Source organism: Dermacentor silvarum, chromosome 9 (assembly GCF_013339745.2).
Source record: "Dermacentor silvarum isolate Dsil-2018 chromosome 9, BIME_Dsil_1.4, whole genome shotgun sequence".
Lineage (NCBI taxonomy): Eukaryota > Metazoa > Arthropoda > Arachnida > Ixodida > Ixodidae > Dermacentor > Dermacentor silvarum.
In genome coordinates, this window is record NC_051162.1 from 120,516,731 (window position 1) to 120,533,417 (window position 16,687).

General features: G+C 46.8%; 2 protein-coding genes across 2 annotated transcripts in view; both read left to right on the top strand.

Moving 5' to 3' along the window:
* Positions 1–16,687, top strand: part of LOC119464963 (60S ribosomal protein L10a-2-like) — a 49,241-nt gene that overhangs the window by 14,519 nt on the left and 18,035 nt on the right. The window lies entirely within an intron of this gene.
* On the top strand, positions 1,370–15,827 carry LOC119463859 (60S ribosomal protein L10a-2-like). The gene is made up of 5 exons (XM_049655669.1): positions 1,370–1,456; positions 4,919–5,080; positions 8,147–8,295; positions 12,351–12,529; positions 15,582–15,827. Exons 2-5 carry the CDS (start codon positions 5,010–5,012, stop codon positions 15,750–15,752), a joined length of 570 nt encoding a protein of 189 aa, XP_049511626.1. The 5' UTR covers positions 1,370–1,456; positions 4,919–5,009; the 3' UTR covers positions 15,753–15,827.

Consider the following 16,687-nt stretch of genomic DNA (forward strand, 5'->3'; position numbering starts at 1 on the left):
CAGTGCTGCCGTAGCCCATGGATGCAGATAGGAAAATTTGCTCGTAAATATAGCATTCGGGGCACATTCACGAAAGCGATAGGTCAAACTCCGGAGCATTCCGAAACGGCGTCTCTCATAGCCGCTGTACGACTTTGGAGCGCTAAATCTTACCAACAAATACAGACTTCGGTCTGACTGAAAAAAAAAGCTGTCGCGTAGCGCTTTTGACGGTTATCCCAGAGCGTTGACTTCGTAGCATTAAAAACAAATTGGCGTAGCTTGCACTGGAGACGCAGTGCTAAAGAGACAGCAGAGCTGATGGGCACCTAGCTAGTCCTGGATTTTGGGCTAGGCCAAGCACTACCAAGTCATCCGCAGCATTTTCCGGAATTTATTGATTATTAATAAAATATCGATTAGGTATTGATTGGCCATTCATTGGCTATCCCAAGGTATTGGCCTCGTATGTGGGCTAGGCTAAGCACTTCCGCTCGGGCATACGGCGCGCGGCGAAGATTTTATCTATAGGGAACCTCACGGCGACGACGACGGCGACGGCAGAAATCCGGTAGAAGTGTCCATATAATTGCTATCGCAATAAAATGAAAAAGAAATAAAAGAAGTGGCTGCCTTTTGCAAAGCCTCTGCCAAGCATGGAATGGATCATCGTTGTGTTGCTGTGACTAAACGCTCTAAAGATTATACGTCATTTCCAGCCGACGAACGGCTACTCTTTCTCAAAAACAGCGATATCTCTAGCAGGAAAAGTTTTTTTTGGCCAAGTGCGCAAGGATAGCGTTTAGTTCTGTTTAATTCTTCGTTTGCGTCATCACTACGTCACCACGGAAAGTCTGAATTTAAGTTGAAGCTGAATACGCCACGCGCTGGCGCTCACGTGAACTAAGCTGTGGTGTCCAAGAAAGCTGGATCCGTATTTCGCGCTGTTTCCGCTGAAGAATATATTGCATGTGCCAAATTTAGTATTACAGTGCTTAACCCCTGGCCAAACCTTCGCTTCACATAGGTTTTGAGCATATGCGTCGGATCTGCCTTATTGTATGTTTTGTTACGGTTTCGCTCCGGAGGGAAAATAATCACAATGCTCCGGTTTAGTTGCGGTTTGGTGCCCAAGCTGCTAACGCGTATCGATGTGCCTGGACTGCTGTTGCGGCTTTGAGTAAACCAACTTGCTTGCCATATGTTTTACATCCTCCTCCTCTTGTCATCGTCACCCATCATGCCCTCTTTCTTTCCCTCTTCCCTTTCCCCCATTGCAGAGTAGCTGGCTAGAGGAATATACCTCAGGCCGACCTCTGCATTTCGTATAATTAAACTTCCCTCTTTCTCTCCCTCGTACTCCACCGCTTCCCTTATGGTGCATTGCCGACGTGGTTCAGGAGAGTGAGGAAGAGTCAACAACCTCTGCAACAGAGCCTGAACCAGAACCGGAGTTACCTACGCCACCGAATTCGGCGTGAGTTGTATATAGAAATGCAGTCGCATAAGGGCGGCGTTCCAGTCTTTCCTATGGGATCGGGGCACGTGTGTCTCGCATTTCAAATGCGTTCTAAAGCTAAGACGAACTTAAGTGAAGTAAAAAAAAAGAAAAAAAAGTAACAAAAAAGTCGTGATGCAAACATATGAGATGAATAGACTAGACAGAGCGCTAACTTCAACTGGCGTTTACAGATTACACTCTGCAGTCATTATACATAGATGGCATCACTTATTCCGCAACGATCATCGCCGAGGCACTATTTTTAGACATGATTTCCGTCAAAGCAATCTTCCCGATCTTCGAATGTCGGCCTGTCCTCCTAGTATGTTTTGGCATATTTTTAAACCTTGGCGAAAAATTAGCTGAGACACATTGCATACACTGTGCAATTTCGGACCGCGCTTTGCCACTAGCACGCCTTTTTTAGTTCCCTGCGCTCACGAAAGGCTGCTGGTGTTCAAAGAAAGGGATGTGCTATTCATATGGGTCTATAGACTATATCGAACCGCGAAGCGGCAGTATACTTATATTGTGTGCGAGCAATATTCTGTGTCACCGTACATACGTTCACCCGTACTAGCTCATTGCTGCAGCTGTTTTCTACAATTCCGTCATGTTGGCTGTACGATTTGCTGTAGAGAAGTTACGGTTTTAAACATGAAACGCTTTTAGCTCCCGTTGTCGGCGACCTTCAAGTGACCTTGAGCCAAAAGCCAGAGCCGTTATCCGGGAATTCAAACGAGTACATCTGGGCATCGTTGCGAGAACAAAACGAGATCATCGGGGCAGCCAATCAAAAGTTAAGAAAATGCGGTCTCTGGCCCCCAACTATTTGTACAGGACCGCATTACATACGCTAGTTACTGCCCAAATAAGTTACAAAAGGTATTGCTTCCAAGTATACTTCCTAATGTTTGTTCACAATATCACTGAAGCTGTAACTTCTAATACACTGAAGCTCTATTTTTCATTTCCAATAGCGACGTTCAAAAGGCAGATACAGGCATCATACACTCGATTGTGCTCTTTTGGCGCTGAGACAGGGTTTCCTGTGGTATTTTGAGCGCCAGCGGTCCGTGAGTTCCGCGGTGCAGATATTGCGTCACCTTGAGAGATGGCGCCACGCTGCGTAGCGCCTCCTTCAGGCGCTTTTCTTATAGCTGGGCAGCGCGCGCTGTCTCCCTGGCGTCTTTCGCTGCCTGTCGTTCCGCCTTCAGCCGGTCTTCTTATACCTGGGCAGCGTCCATACGGACCAGTGTACGGTATGGCGAGCTGCGCTGTGGTGGGGTCGGGTGTGCCGTTGCGAACATGCACTACACCCATTTTAAGATTGTGGTTAGTATGATTTCCAACCAATCTGCTTTGCCGGTAAGCATTTCATGCTGACATCTACTCTTGATTACGGAAGAGCCAGCAATTTTTTTGAAATTCGTGCCGAAAAATGGAAGCAGTGAAAGAAACGAGGAAAAAAAAAACATTTCAGCGCTTTCATGAAGATGAAACGTGACGTGGTGCTGTAGGCTTTCTCGAAATAATCTTTTTTTTTTTGGTCCTCGGCAGCAATATTGCAATGTTAGTGCTTAAAAAATAAAGTCGATGGTCACGCACAGGAACCCCTACAATGTATTTGCAATTTCACGGATACGTTGTGACATTTATATAAAGCACGCGGTGTGTCAACTAGTTTACTTGTTAACTGAAGGAATAACCACTTGAGTACCGTCAGAGGAAGGGCTGTTTTGTCAACGTCATTTTGATCTTTCGTGAGCCGTCAGAGATTTCGCACCTAAGGTTTGCTGCGACGAGCCGCGCGAGAGATGATAATGAGCGGCCATGCATGTGCAATGACAGCGTGGAGGCTTGTGTATATCACCGCATTTTCGCGATATTTTGGGGCCGTGAAATTCTTTTGTTTATGATTAATGCTCATTGAGTTCGCATTGCTCTTGAGTGGTGTTTAAAATTATGTGTCAAGCGATCATTTCTTATAAAAAAATCGCTTATTTAAAATAATTTTAGTTGAACCTTACAAGCCTAATGGGACTTTTCGTGCTATTGACTGCGGCATTCGTAAGTTAATAGAGAATAATGACTTTTCAAATAAGAGATATCACAACTGCAGTTTTTTGAGTTCGCGAACAAGATGTGCGCAACGTGGCTCCATGATGTTTCATCACGCAAAGCCCGATCACGTGGTGCGACAAAGCAGCGAAGCCCGATCACGTGGTGCGACAAAGCAGCGAAGTGAACGAGAGATAGCGGCGTCTGCGTCGTGCAGGTGGCCGCCTGCGGTGCGCCCGCTTGGCTAGCGACGATATTTGCGCCTCTTCCCCCGGTCAGCTGAGTTGGGCTCAGCCGGTTGAACCAACCGCGCGGACTCGTGTTGCATTCGATAGCATTGACACGACCTCTTCGCCACTGGTCACTCGTTATGCTGTCTCAAAGGCGTAAAACACATAGTGTAAGGTGTAAGACACGCACATTGGCGCTCAACTACTACGACTCATTCTACTTTTCGGAGACAGAGACAAAACTTTATTGATTGTCCTTGCTGGGGTCAACGGAGGCGTGGGCCATGAGACTAGCCCCACCGGAACCCCTCTTCCTCAGGTGGCGGCCACACCTGCAGTCTTGGCAGCGTCGTCGGCCAGCCGGACTGCCCAGGGTTGGTCCTCCGGGCATGAGCTGAGCAGCACACCCTCCCACTTATTGGATGTGGTGATTTTAGATGTAGCATTAGTGCTGTGTTTAATGGTGTGTATCGCTGCGGGACATGCCCAGATAATGTGGTCGAGATCGGGGCGAGCCGCCCCGCACGCTTTGTATTGTTGTGTGAAAACGTCTGGGTAGATGTGACTGTACAGCGAGGATGTGGGGAATGTGCGTGTCGGTAATAATCGTCATGTTGTCGACTGGTGTTTATTGAGACATGCCGGTTATAGTGCGCGCGGGCAATAATGATATGCTTGTGCGAAAACCGCGGCCACGTATGCATCTGTCTTATCACAAACGGAAACAGAACGAAAGCCAAGAACAGTTCGTAGCTTCTGCGGAGAGGAGGACTTGCAGACGTCTTTAGTTGTAGGTGGTGTTCACGGGTTGACAGTCGTCTGCGAATTCGTCTGTTACGTGGATGCGCTATTTATGGAACATTCGCGGGGTCGTTTCCGAGTGTTCTGGCCACGCTGCAAAGTGTAACGTAAAGGAGCAACTTAGAGTTAGTGCTGGCCAAAGCGGACTCAACTGGTGACAAGGAAGCAGGACCATCACTTCCATACCTGGTTGTTCTCATAATACAGCTCTAAAGCTGTTTTGCAATACGTTCGTAGCAGGGCTAGATCACTCTGAAAAGACCACCCGAATATGCTGTTAACGTCCCTTCAACCAAGTCTTCTAGAAACGTCATATCAGATGCTTCTTAATACCTCGTGCGCCCAGTTTGCTGCAAAGGATCGGCGAGGAGGAGTTGTACGAATGCGTCAACGCTGTGCTCGGCGCGGCGGCCAAGAAGCGCCGCAGATTCCTGGAGATGGTCGACCTGCTGGTCTTGCTCAAGGACTACGACTTCAAGAAGTACAAGCGTCTTAAAGGCGTCATCAAGTAAGCAGATCTACATGGGATGCTGTACCCACGCATTTTTAAATGCACCTCGAGTCTAATATTTATCACGTGACCCACCATTGTATGAACTAGCGCGATGGGCACTGCTGGCCTAAGCATAACGCTAATGCGAGCCCGCACATACCAAGACGAGACAAGACTGTCGTTATAGTGCATGGTACCGCTAAGAACAATCTGACCTGCAGCACTTTATCTGGTTGTGTTGATGACATAATGCAATTCGCCAACGGGCTTTTGAAGACAATCCTGTGTCTAACGACCACACCTCTGCCTCTCGTCAAAAGCGAGCTGTGTTGTGGAAAACCATGATGACACCACGAGATATACTGAACATACAATCCTGTGTCAATGTGCTCAATGTGTCCTGCTGTGTCCTCGTTGTTTTACAGCGAATCAGCAAAATATTTAAACTGCGCGAAGAAAGAGAAGACGTGAACAGAAACATAGACGTGCAGTTTAAATATATTGCTGAATGTATGAACCGACTAGCCCAACAACATTCCTTACTTTTACAGCGAAGCTCTGAATGCGACACTAGAACCCTATGCCGTTGTATGCCAGATTTCGCAGTTTTCAGAAACAAAGCTAGATCACTCACGAAATATATACATTGACAAAATATTTCGAAGGGTAGGTTGTGCTGCAGGCAGATCTTGATTTTGGCAGATTTTGATTTTAAAAGGAAGTAGGCAGATTTTGAAGTGTGTGTATGTGTGTGTGCGTCATTTTCTAGATTTGACATTGTGGGCATGATATCTTGTACCCAGCATGGTTTCCGTGCAGCACTCAGCAACAAGCAATGATTGCTTACTCCGGGGTAGCAGATTATGGTTGAAATTTGGCTGACAAAGCTAAAATGTACCGTGGCAGCGTTGCCGAGCATAGCTCACAGGCAGTCCTGAGCAAATTGCTGCAGTTTCGCCGCCAAATCTGAACCGTGTAGTGGGAATGTTTCCCGAGTGTGTGCTGCACAGGCTTTCCCAGTTCTAAAGGAGACTTTCGTCGGTCACGTCGAAATGGCAGCAATAATTTGCAGTGTATGGCTATGGCTGTGGAATGTGAAAAGCCTAGTGAGTGTCGAAGAAAGAAGGGGGGGGGGGGGAAGAACTTAGTTTTATTTTGAATTTGTGCAAAGGGGAGGGGGCATAGGCTCGAATTCGCGGGTTGTGGCCTAATGTGGTTGAAGTGGGAGGAAGCTATCGCGGGTTGGCCATTATAAGCTGTCACCGCCAAATCTTCTTTGTACAGCTTCCCTTTTTAATCGCCCAGCCTAGCTGCATAGGGCAGTAATCATCTTAGACGGCAGAACTGCGAGTTTCCAAATATTGCAGTAGCCTGGGTGACACCAGCAGTTATGGACATCGCCGAAATGTGTGTCCATAAACGCCGGGTGACTAAGTTTCGAACGTCTGACTACCAGCATTGGCCGGTTGCAGTGCAGAAAATGAAATCTACAAACAAGCAAGCCTTTATTACAGGGCACGAGACACCTGTAGGAGAAAACAGAGTTTCAGCTGCTCACGTGTTGTCGGCGCACCTCTGTGAATATGAGTCAAAGGAAGCCAGAGTTGTATTGGAGTACCCTGCGCCTCATGAACTCTTCTTGCGACATAATGTCGCCGTCCCTTGAAGCGACTTTGTTGAGCACCTTTTCAGAATAGGGCGTCACATATTAAGAACAGAGGAAAGCTGTCCGACGAAAACTTTGAAAAGCAATACGGCTTGCGCGCAAATAAAGCTTTTTGGCAGTACACTTTTTGTTGTGCCTTTCTATCTTCACAATAACGCGTATCTTGGAAGTATCTTCAAAGTAACAAAACACTTTTTTATGAGCATGTAATACTATACTCAAATACTTTTCTGAATTGATTTAGTAAGCTACAAAAATACATTTCGCACAATACTCAGTTATCTTAAATAGATTTTTGAAGTATCTTGAACAAGTCTGCGTATACCGTAAGCTTGAAGTCTTTAGGCTAATTAAGTTCTTTGAAAATTAATTACTAAATACTCGCCTTCTTCCAATTTTTATGCGATATACAAGACATGTAGTTGCTTTTAATTTGTTTCTTCGTTGACCTATGCGAGGGACAGTGTTCCTATTCATTGAAGTAGGAATCATGTTGCGACGGACGAGCAGTAAATGTCTAATCTGTCTAGATTAATTGCAACATTTGTAAAAAGTTATTTATTGAAGTGTTTCAGAGTGCCACACTGCCGTTTTTTCGCAACGTCTCCCAGACTCCTAAAATAAGTGCACAAGATACCAGCTTCAATTTAGGTAAGAGTAGGGGGGACCTTACGTTTAATGGGTGGCGAAATTTCTCACTCTTGGATCAAGTGTGTTTTTTTACCTATTTTCAAGCGTCATACAAACTTATTAGTTGGCTTCTCTGGAGTCGTCGGTGAACTAGACCAAGCATCTCGCTTATATTTGCCGAAAATAAGGGGCAGGTTATGGGTAATGCGCAGGAAAAGTTTAAACGCGTGTGGGCTCAATTACGACCTTTGCAACAAATTACGTATGCAAGTGCTCTAGAGCGTTATGAACTCTTTCTTACGAGTGCCCAGTTGATCGTTTTCACACACGTGATTAATGACGACACAAGGGTTGGATGCAATGCAAAAGCTACGTGTTAATCTGAAGTTAAACGAATAATACAACGCGTAGGTACGGGGCCAGAAAATAGTGTTTACCAAAGGCAAAGTTATTAAGAATGTTGCCATAGCTTGAACAGCATGACCGACGTCATCTGACGGACACACCAAATGGTTGGCTTGTGTGTTACTGCCCGCGCAAGCTTTAGCTCTGAAGGATTTGCAATAAGTGAATTAAGAATGTGTTTTAGAAGTCATTTAGAAGTCACCCTTTTCGTTGTGCCTTACTCCCGTGACTGAAGGCCAGTTCAAGGAAAGGTGTACGTGTGATGGTATAGTCACTGAGCTAGCACACGTATTTTGCCTCCCGTATTTTGCCCCCGATCGCAGAGGCTACGATGTACCATAAGTCAGTTAACCTTATTTTGCTGTTGTCTCTCTGGACAGGCTGCCGCACGTTGTAAAGCCGACCTTTCGGGGCTGCATGATCGGCTACAACGCAGACAGAAAAGAAGCCAGGGCCTGCAACCTTGACTTCATATCTGTCGACGAAGTCATGCAGCTGAAGGGGCGGCCCACAGCGATTAAAAAGCTCGGTGCGTGTTTGTTGCTGACCAACCATTTCGTAGGGCAGCTCATTGAATGCGAAGCGTTCTTCTTAGTCAGTCAGTCGAGTTTCTTTTTTTAGCCTGTGTCTGCTCGTTTTCGTGGGCTCATTGCGACGAAAGTCCAATCTAAACTGGGGCCGCTTGGTATGTGCCACTGGGATAGTGCATTGAGGAGTGGCTCATACTTAGTGGCGCACATCCAATGACCCCAGTGTCATGACCCCAGTGTCACGAACCCAGTGGCATGACTCCTTGGCGTATGTGTCGCTCTTCAATGAAAAACATTTATACCAACATGGTTCAAGTGGTTATCAAGACAACAAACACCTACGTAGTGACATCTACGTAACGTTCGTTACGTAACGTTACGTAACGTAACGTTACGTTGATGTCAGCTAGAGTGGAAGTGCCCTTGAATTATTTATGGACATCTTCCGCGTTCGCAGATTCGCCGCTAATCATAGTTTATTAATTCGCGGTTTCCTGTATAGCACAACCAGAAAGCGTCGCATAAGTCGAGGTAATGAAAGCGTCCACCCTCAATGGAGCCGATGCACGCAGGCGGTTAACGTTTGGTATCTTGAAAAGACTCCGCGCATGCTCTGGTTAATCTCGCAAGTACCGTCCGCAGGTCTAATTATCAAATTCAGCAACATTAATATAAAGATTTAAAGATGTAACTATTTATCATTCCTTCGCGTCCTTTAAGCTGACGTTTTCTAATGCAAGGAAAACGCGCCTGAAACTGTGCTGTTGAAACGTTTGCTGCTAACAGATATTGCGTGAAGGTGTTGCGATGCCGAAGTTAGCACTGGATTTTTGGAAATACGTGCTCAACGGAGCAACACCAGGGTTCCCCGGGGGAGTTCTAGGTGCTATCGGTGAGCCGCTCTAAGAGACGCGCGCCAATAATGAGCATCTTCCGCGTGAACTTCGAGCGACACTGCTGGGGAGACCTTTGTGGGTGCCTTTGAGTATGAGACTGCTTTGCTTTACATTTATTAAGGCCAAATTAGGCGGAATAAAACTATGAAACTAGACTTGAACGGAACACTATGCCCTCAATTTAATAAAAGCAACCCTTCTCATTGATTTTGAAGCGTGATTAACATCTATAAAGTTCCTAATGTGTTATTGAACGAGGAGAGGAAACCGAGGGCTTGATTAGTCATACCAAACAAAAACGGCCAGGACTCTAACGTTGGCTTCTAATGTGTTATTGTAAAGCAAGATTCTGTTAATTTTATTGCACCGACCGCATCACTTGTACGTACTTCTTCCATAACAAGAGAAATCTGCCAAATAAAGTCGCTGAGGAATCCGTGAACCGGTCAAGAAGTCCGTGAGTAGTGAACACGTGCAGGACACGCGCTGTCGCCTCTGTTGGGACATACGTGTACAGCGCGTCAGAAGACGACGCGGAAAAAGGGGAACCCGAACAATAGCCTTTACTTAGCATAAATTACCAGCTTTCGCAGGCTTCCAAACTAGCACAAGTGCTGGTAGTTTCGAAAATGTTTAGTGTGCTAGCGGTCGTGTCGTGTCGTGTCGAGGGAACGGCGTATATAGTGGAGCCCGTTTGTTGAACTTTCGCAGCTCGGAAGCGGCACCCTTCAAGAGGACCAGTGTTTCTCGCTGGTTTAAAAACGCCAAGCGTGCCCCTGAACCCATGCGGCTGGGCCTGGTGACTTATCTTAACTATCGTTAAATGAAGCTCTCGACAAAAGACTGTACGATGACTTATGCGGTGTGAATACATGAGTTTGCGCGATGACTGAGTGATGCGAATTGGATAAAGAAAAGACGGCGCGCTACCCTCCCTCCGAAGCGTTGCGAGCGACTGGTAGATGGCGCGCTTCCTTTCCGCTTCCCGCCCATGCGTGCGCGAGATTGAGCCGCGATCGCCGGCTCACCCTCGCAAGCTTTCACTCGCACATAGAGCATATACGGCGTGCGGCGATGAATTTATCGCCCGTGGACTTTATACGAAACCTCACGGCGACGACGACGGCTGAAATGCGCCTGGAATGTCCATGCAATTGCTATAGCAATAAAAAGTGGCAGTTTTGCACGAAAGGCGAACTATCGATTGCGACAGTAAATTAGTAAACTTGTAAGTATTAGCTTACTAACTAAATTAAAATACACGGTACCACACGCGCACAAGCAAACATGAGCATGGCCGAATCGATGACCGTGGAAACTAGCTGCCAAAACGCTGGAGTGAGGAAGCGCGGCAGCAGCAGCGAGTGAATTGACCTTCAATCTGCCTCTCGCTTGAACGTGAACTAAGCGGCGAAAGTACAGCGCACACGAAGCTATCAGCACTCCTCGGTGCACTGTGCCCATCGCAGATATCTTTCAAGAGAGGGCCCGTGCGGCCGCGCCTACGCGGCAGCCGCCGGAGTAGAAGCCCCCCCCCCCCCCCCCCTTCCTCCATTCTATGCGCTCGACGGAAGACGGCGCGCCTCCTCCCCGCTTTCCTCTCTTGCGCGCGTGAGATTGAACCGCCATTGTTGGCTCCCCCTGGCACGCTTTCACTCGCGCATCCAGCATACAGCGCGCGGCGACGATGTTATCGCCCTTGGGCTTTATGCGGAACATCACGGCGACGAGGATGGCAGAAATGCGCCTGGAGTGTCTATATAACTGCGTTCGCTATAGAATGCATTGCCGGCCTCTTTGAACGGCTGTGCCGTAGATCTCGATACGGCTTGACGGTGTCGCTTTAGAAAGCCGGTTCAAACGATTGAAGGCAAGAACTGAAATCTCATTTTTAATCCTTTTCGCGCCTGCTATACGGGAAGTGCCACTGACCTGAACTTGCGATAACATGATTTTACAAACGAGGGGCCGATGTTGTATGTTGCGAAGGTGCAATTAGCGGATTATCGATGGCGCGATGCGTAGCTCCCAGTTACGTAATGTGCGCTTAGCAATTTAAACGCGATACTCGGGGGTTCGTGGCTGCCGGCACTCATTGCGCCCCCTTGTGGCCACTGCGGACACCGAGCTGATGTATGTATTCGGGTATACAATGAAAGTGAGAGATTTTGTAAAGCCTTAGGATTGCATTTGGAAGCCCAGCGACAACCGAGCGCCCTCGGGGTCAGCAAAGAGCGCCGGCTGCCATGCAGCCCGATTATCGCGCTTCATTCGCCGCGCCCTTTACGAGAAAAACCAACCAACCACCAACAAACGAACAAACATTTATGCGGAAATTAACTTATAATATTGCACTATGATCTCCGTCAAAGCAAAGTGCCAGCTGAAAAGAGTCATGTGGGTGTCCTGTCCAGCACTGCCGATAACTTTTAGCGGGCGTATAAAGGCTGTGCATGCATACTTATCCCCCCAACGCCATAACACGACAAGAAGGTTACAAGAACTGGCTTGCCTTTGTTTCTTGGCATGGAGGTTACGTCAGTGCAAATAACGTAATGGATATTTTTGGAGTAAAGAGAATTAGTATTTTAAGTAGCACTTTGTTCGCTTACCAAACTGCAAATGAAAGCTCGTTCCGGCCCATCAAAAACACTACTATTGGCCTTGTGTTCAGTTTCGCACGCTTAAATAATAAATTTGAGGATATAAAACTCAGCTTATCCAAAAATCATACATTGTGTCCTGTCATGTTAGATGATTTATGGGTGCGTTTTTAGCGGTGTGTCTCATTTATTTTAAAAAAATTTTAGTGCCTCTCTATTTTTGGTGAAATTGAGTGCCATATATCAATACCAGGTTAGCCATTTTCAGAAGTCGTACTTTATCATCTTGTCTATCTTACTATCCTCTAATGACTAGTGAACGGAGAAGTCGTCCACACGAGTTATAGCGCATAGCACGAGGCTACAGTCAGGTGATCTCGAATCGAAATTCCTGCTGCAGTCGCGTGGGATGGCAAGTTGCTATTTTATGAAACTTACTCCACCTTGCGGGATTCCACATAACTAATTTGAAGTAATAACTGCTGTAGCTTTTTTTAACGTCAGACCTGATAGAGTTGGTCGGTCGTTATTCAAGTGTTTTCGTCGCTGCTGCAGCGGCGAGGTACGACGCCTTCTTTGCGCCCAAAGATTATTATCTACTGAGAGATCTCAACAAGCTCTTGGAACAAAATTTCAAAAAGGAGAGGAAGTGCATCACGCCGGTTCCGCTGTACATGGAGTTGGACGTGAAGGTGTGCGAGCTCAGGAGAAGCACCAGGCTGTGGATGAGGAGGGTAAGTCAAATTCACCTCTTCTAGAAAACACACGCACACAACACAGAACACACAAACACACCACAACACGCACAAAGATGCAGATTCGACGCGCATCTTGGAATCTATGTGAAACGAAGCTCTCGTGAAGCGGTTAATCAAATGCTACAAATTTGCCCATTTCGTTCCTGCGTCTTCGGCGCACCAGCAAACTGGCGTGCGAGCATGGCCTCTCGCACACCCGAGCACCGCAATGTGACACATGCGGCGATCATCTCGTATATAGAAGTAGATATAGATCTACTTGTACATCATCTCGTATATAGAAGTGTACGTTTGTGACCTGGGGCCTAATGGTTAAAGCATCGGACCCTTGTGCTGGGGCACTGAAGTTCGTTCCCACCAGTGGGCACTTTTTAAAATATCAGCTATTCGTAAAGACAGCAGGAGAACTCAGCAGCCACGGTGAGGAAAGTCCGGGAGTGTTCGCAAAGAATGCTTCGCTGTAAAAGAAAGCAATGACAGCGAGCATGGTGATGAGATTCAGGGTAAAATGGCACGAGATGGGACTTTCTCCTTGAATCCTTTTCCACGTGTTGTCGATGACGTTTGCCTGAAAGATAGTTTCAGAACATCTGTCAGATGACGGCATGCTTGTATGTTCGTCGCTGGTGCCGTGATTTTGCATTGTTTACTACTTTTCTGCTTTCTCGATAGCACAGTGTATCTATAAGTGATATTAGAGCGCAGCATATAGTTTCTCACTATATTACCTAGAGGGAAATCTGGCGCTGCTGCACTGTGGTATGCATGGGAGTGCAGGTATATTGTGACTTCGGATTGGCATCGTTCTCGGAGAGCCAGGACACCTTGAAGCACCGCTCACTCTGTCACAATTGTTTATTTTCGGCTAGAACAACACGTAAAAAGCTGCTTTAGCGTTATTATTCCGCAGAAACATGTTTTGTTTAATTAGGAGAGCTTATAGCATGTACAATTATATGAAACGTAAAAAAAATATCTGTCGGCCGCTAAAGTTGGAGGACAGACGACAAGATTCGCGCTCGCCTTGGAACAGTTTGTTGTCTGTTCTTGCTCTTCTTCGCTTGATTATGCACTGTAAGGGAGTAAACTTCACTGGAAGATGTAATATGGCTGAATGAAAACCTTTTATGAAGATTTTACTTTAATAATGCATTGTTTGTGTAGCCATACTCATGTTTTAGACGAAGCCTCGTAAAACATCAGCCAACACAAGCCTCGCACACCCACATACAATCATTGACATGACGGCACAGCGCTCTTTAGAAAACGCTCATAGATGGTGGCGCCAGATTTATTCCCTCTAGGTAATACAGTGAGAAACGCTATGGAGCGCAGCTCCTGCGGCCAGGGTCGGCGTCGGCGTAATCCGAGCGAGCGAGCATAGCGAAGGACGAAAGACGCGAGGAGGAAAGCGGAAGAGGAGGGTATGGCGAAAACGCGAGAAAAGCGCAGTGCGGCGACGATGCCTACGAGATGGCGCCAGAGTAGCGCGCGTCAGTCTGGGAGGTATGTCTGCGGCGGCTGCTGTGAATCGCGCCCACGCGCTGCCTCTCGCGGTATGTCCCTTTAGGCTCACATTTGGAATTGCGGTTGTTCGCTTGAAGTCAGGGGAACAATCGGGACTTGATGGCAATCAAAGGTCAGTGTGACGCCTCGCATTGGGTGCTCACAGGACGACTACTCATGAAGCTGTGCAGAGTGATATGGGATGGACAAGTTTTGAAGTAAGGGAGGCTCACAGTAAAACTGATTTCGAAGAGTGACTCAGGAATATGGAAGAAAGTAAATGGGGTGCGAAAGGTGTTCAAATCTTGTACAGGAACAACACTGACCCCCAGTGGAGGAAAAGAACTAGGAAGCTTACCAGCAAGTATGCGACCGGTATGGTCAGCAACACGGCAACAAAGAACGTCAAACGCAAAGTGATAGAGGCTGAGACAATGTCATGGGTGGCGGCAATGGAAAAGAAACCTGCTATGACTAACTACTTCAATGAAAAAAAAACGAAATCAGGAAAGAAACAATTTATGATAACTCAAAAGGAAGCTCCTTACTTTTCGAAGCGAGATCAGGATGCCTTAGAACGCGCACTTATACAGCGAGGTACAATAATGAAGAAGAAACATGTGCTTGCTGTGGTAAAGTTACGGAAACGATAGAACATGTTTTATTGGAATGTAAACATATCTCTTTAGCTGCCAGTTTAGGCTCCTCGGACCTCCTTGAAGCCCTTGGGTTCAGGGATAGCAGGGGGAAAGTAAACATGTCCGCTTTAGAGATTAGTAAGAGGCGGTTGGAGGTTTGGTGGTAGAAAAGTAGGGAGACAACAAACAACGGAGACGTGCAGAAACACAGTTCCCAGTAATGGTTCAAAATGTTTGATGCTTGGAATTCTTTGTATTTGTGTGTTTTCTCAAAAATAAAGGTAGGACATTAGGCAAAATAATAACAAGTGCTTGGTGGCGCAACCCACCACACAGTTTCAAAGGGGATGCTCATAGCATGCATCTATCCATCGATCCAGATAAGCGAGGCAGTCGTGCCGCACGAGACAGATTGCCCGCGCCAGCCAATATATCGCGAAATGAAAACACGTATATACTGCGCTCAGATTTCGCATTAGCGAGTATCGTAAGCGTCACTAAATTTTTCGTTTCGATTGCAATGAACGTTCATTTATTGAACTATATGAAAATAATAAAGCCGTACTAAGGGATACTGTATAACTGACTTTTTGACAGGAAAAACACCTGCAGGGCAAACAATACATAACTGGGGCTGAATCAGAATTTTGTGCTAGAAAAAAAGCAACCAATAGGGATAATAGATCTTAGCAACTCGCAGCCATATGTATAAACAATTCACATTAATTCGGCGTCTCAATTTACTGAAATGAAGAGTTCTGCAAAGGGTATCTGGCAGATAAAACTGGCCTTGAATTTCGGCACGTGTGCACTTCGCGTATTCTCTTAGTGCAGTCACTACCTCGTTTTTTTTTTTTTTTTTTTTTTTGTGACCTGACGCGCAGGAGCTGTCGTTCGGCATCTCCGTGGGTCATGTGAAGATGAGTGCCGACGAGCTGGCCGAGAACGTCACGGTGACTGTGAACGAAGTCCTGAAGCGACTCAAGAAAGGATGGGAGAACTTGCGCGGGCTCAGCGTCAAGTCCTCCATGGGGCCCATTTGCAAACTCTACTGACTGATTCTGGCGTATCTGTCACGGAGTCGCCGAGGCATGAATTCTTGCTGGCAGTCACGCATAAAGAGCACTAGACCACCCGCACGATTTGTCTTTGCTATTTTTCAATGCCTGAAATGGTGAATTACCGTAGAAAACAATTTGTGGGGCTTAAGGTCCCGATGCTGCAATGTGGTCGAAGAGGAACTCCGTAGTGGTAAGCGGTGGATTATATTTGTGCACTCGGAGTTATTTAACGTTCACCTTAAAAGCGCGCTACCACGATCGATTTTGTGCATTCCGGCCCTACACAAATGCGGCCGGGATTCTGTATGATTGGGTGCTCGGTTGAAAACGCGTGGTATGGGTTCCGGTGAACAATATCTGTACCTCCCGTGGCGATGTGATGTGTCGTCACTGGGGTTTGACCCAAAACAGGAGAATAGGCATCAAGCGAGGTACGGCTTTTTTGTTATCCTTTGGAGCGTCAAGTTTGGCCGTAATAAGGTCGACGGTCATGGTGGCCTTCAGGAGCGAAGAAAACCGTTCAGAGGGAAGGTACACTAGGCGCGCGCGACGAAGAGAAAAATGACATGCGATGCTTCATCAATATTGGCAGCGCAGGAAATAGCGCCTCCTACGGGCAGGGGAATAGGCTCCAGAGCACGGTTGAACAAGATCAGTTTGGCAGAACGGTGCAAGAAACCGACAAGGCTGGACGCAGCTGGAGTCTCCCACGAAATAGAGTAGCCATCAGGGGCCCAAACAAGATGTCATCCTTCGCAATCTTGTTCGGTGCAACCGTTAGGATATGTTCGCCACGGGATGTATAGAACGTATTCAGTGGTGACGATAACTATGAGAACGAACAGCGACGGAGATTACTGCTCGTAACATCTATGGTGTGCTGCCGTCAATGAATGAATGAGAATGCAGAGGACCAGAAATTGCTGCCT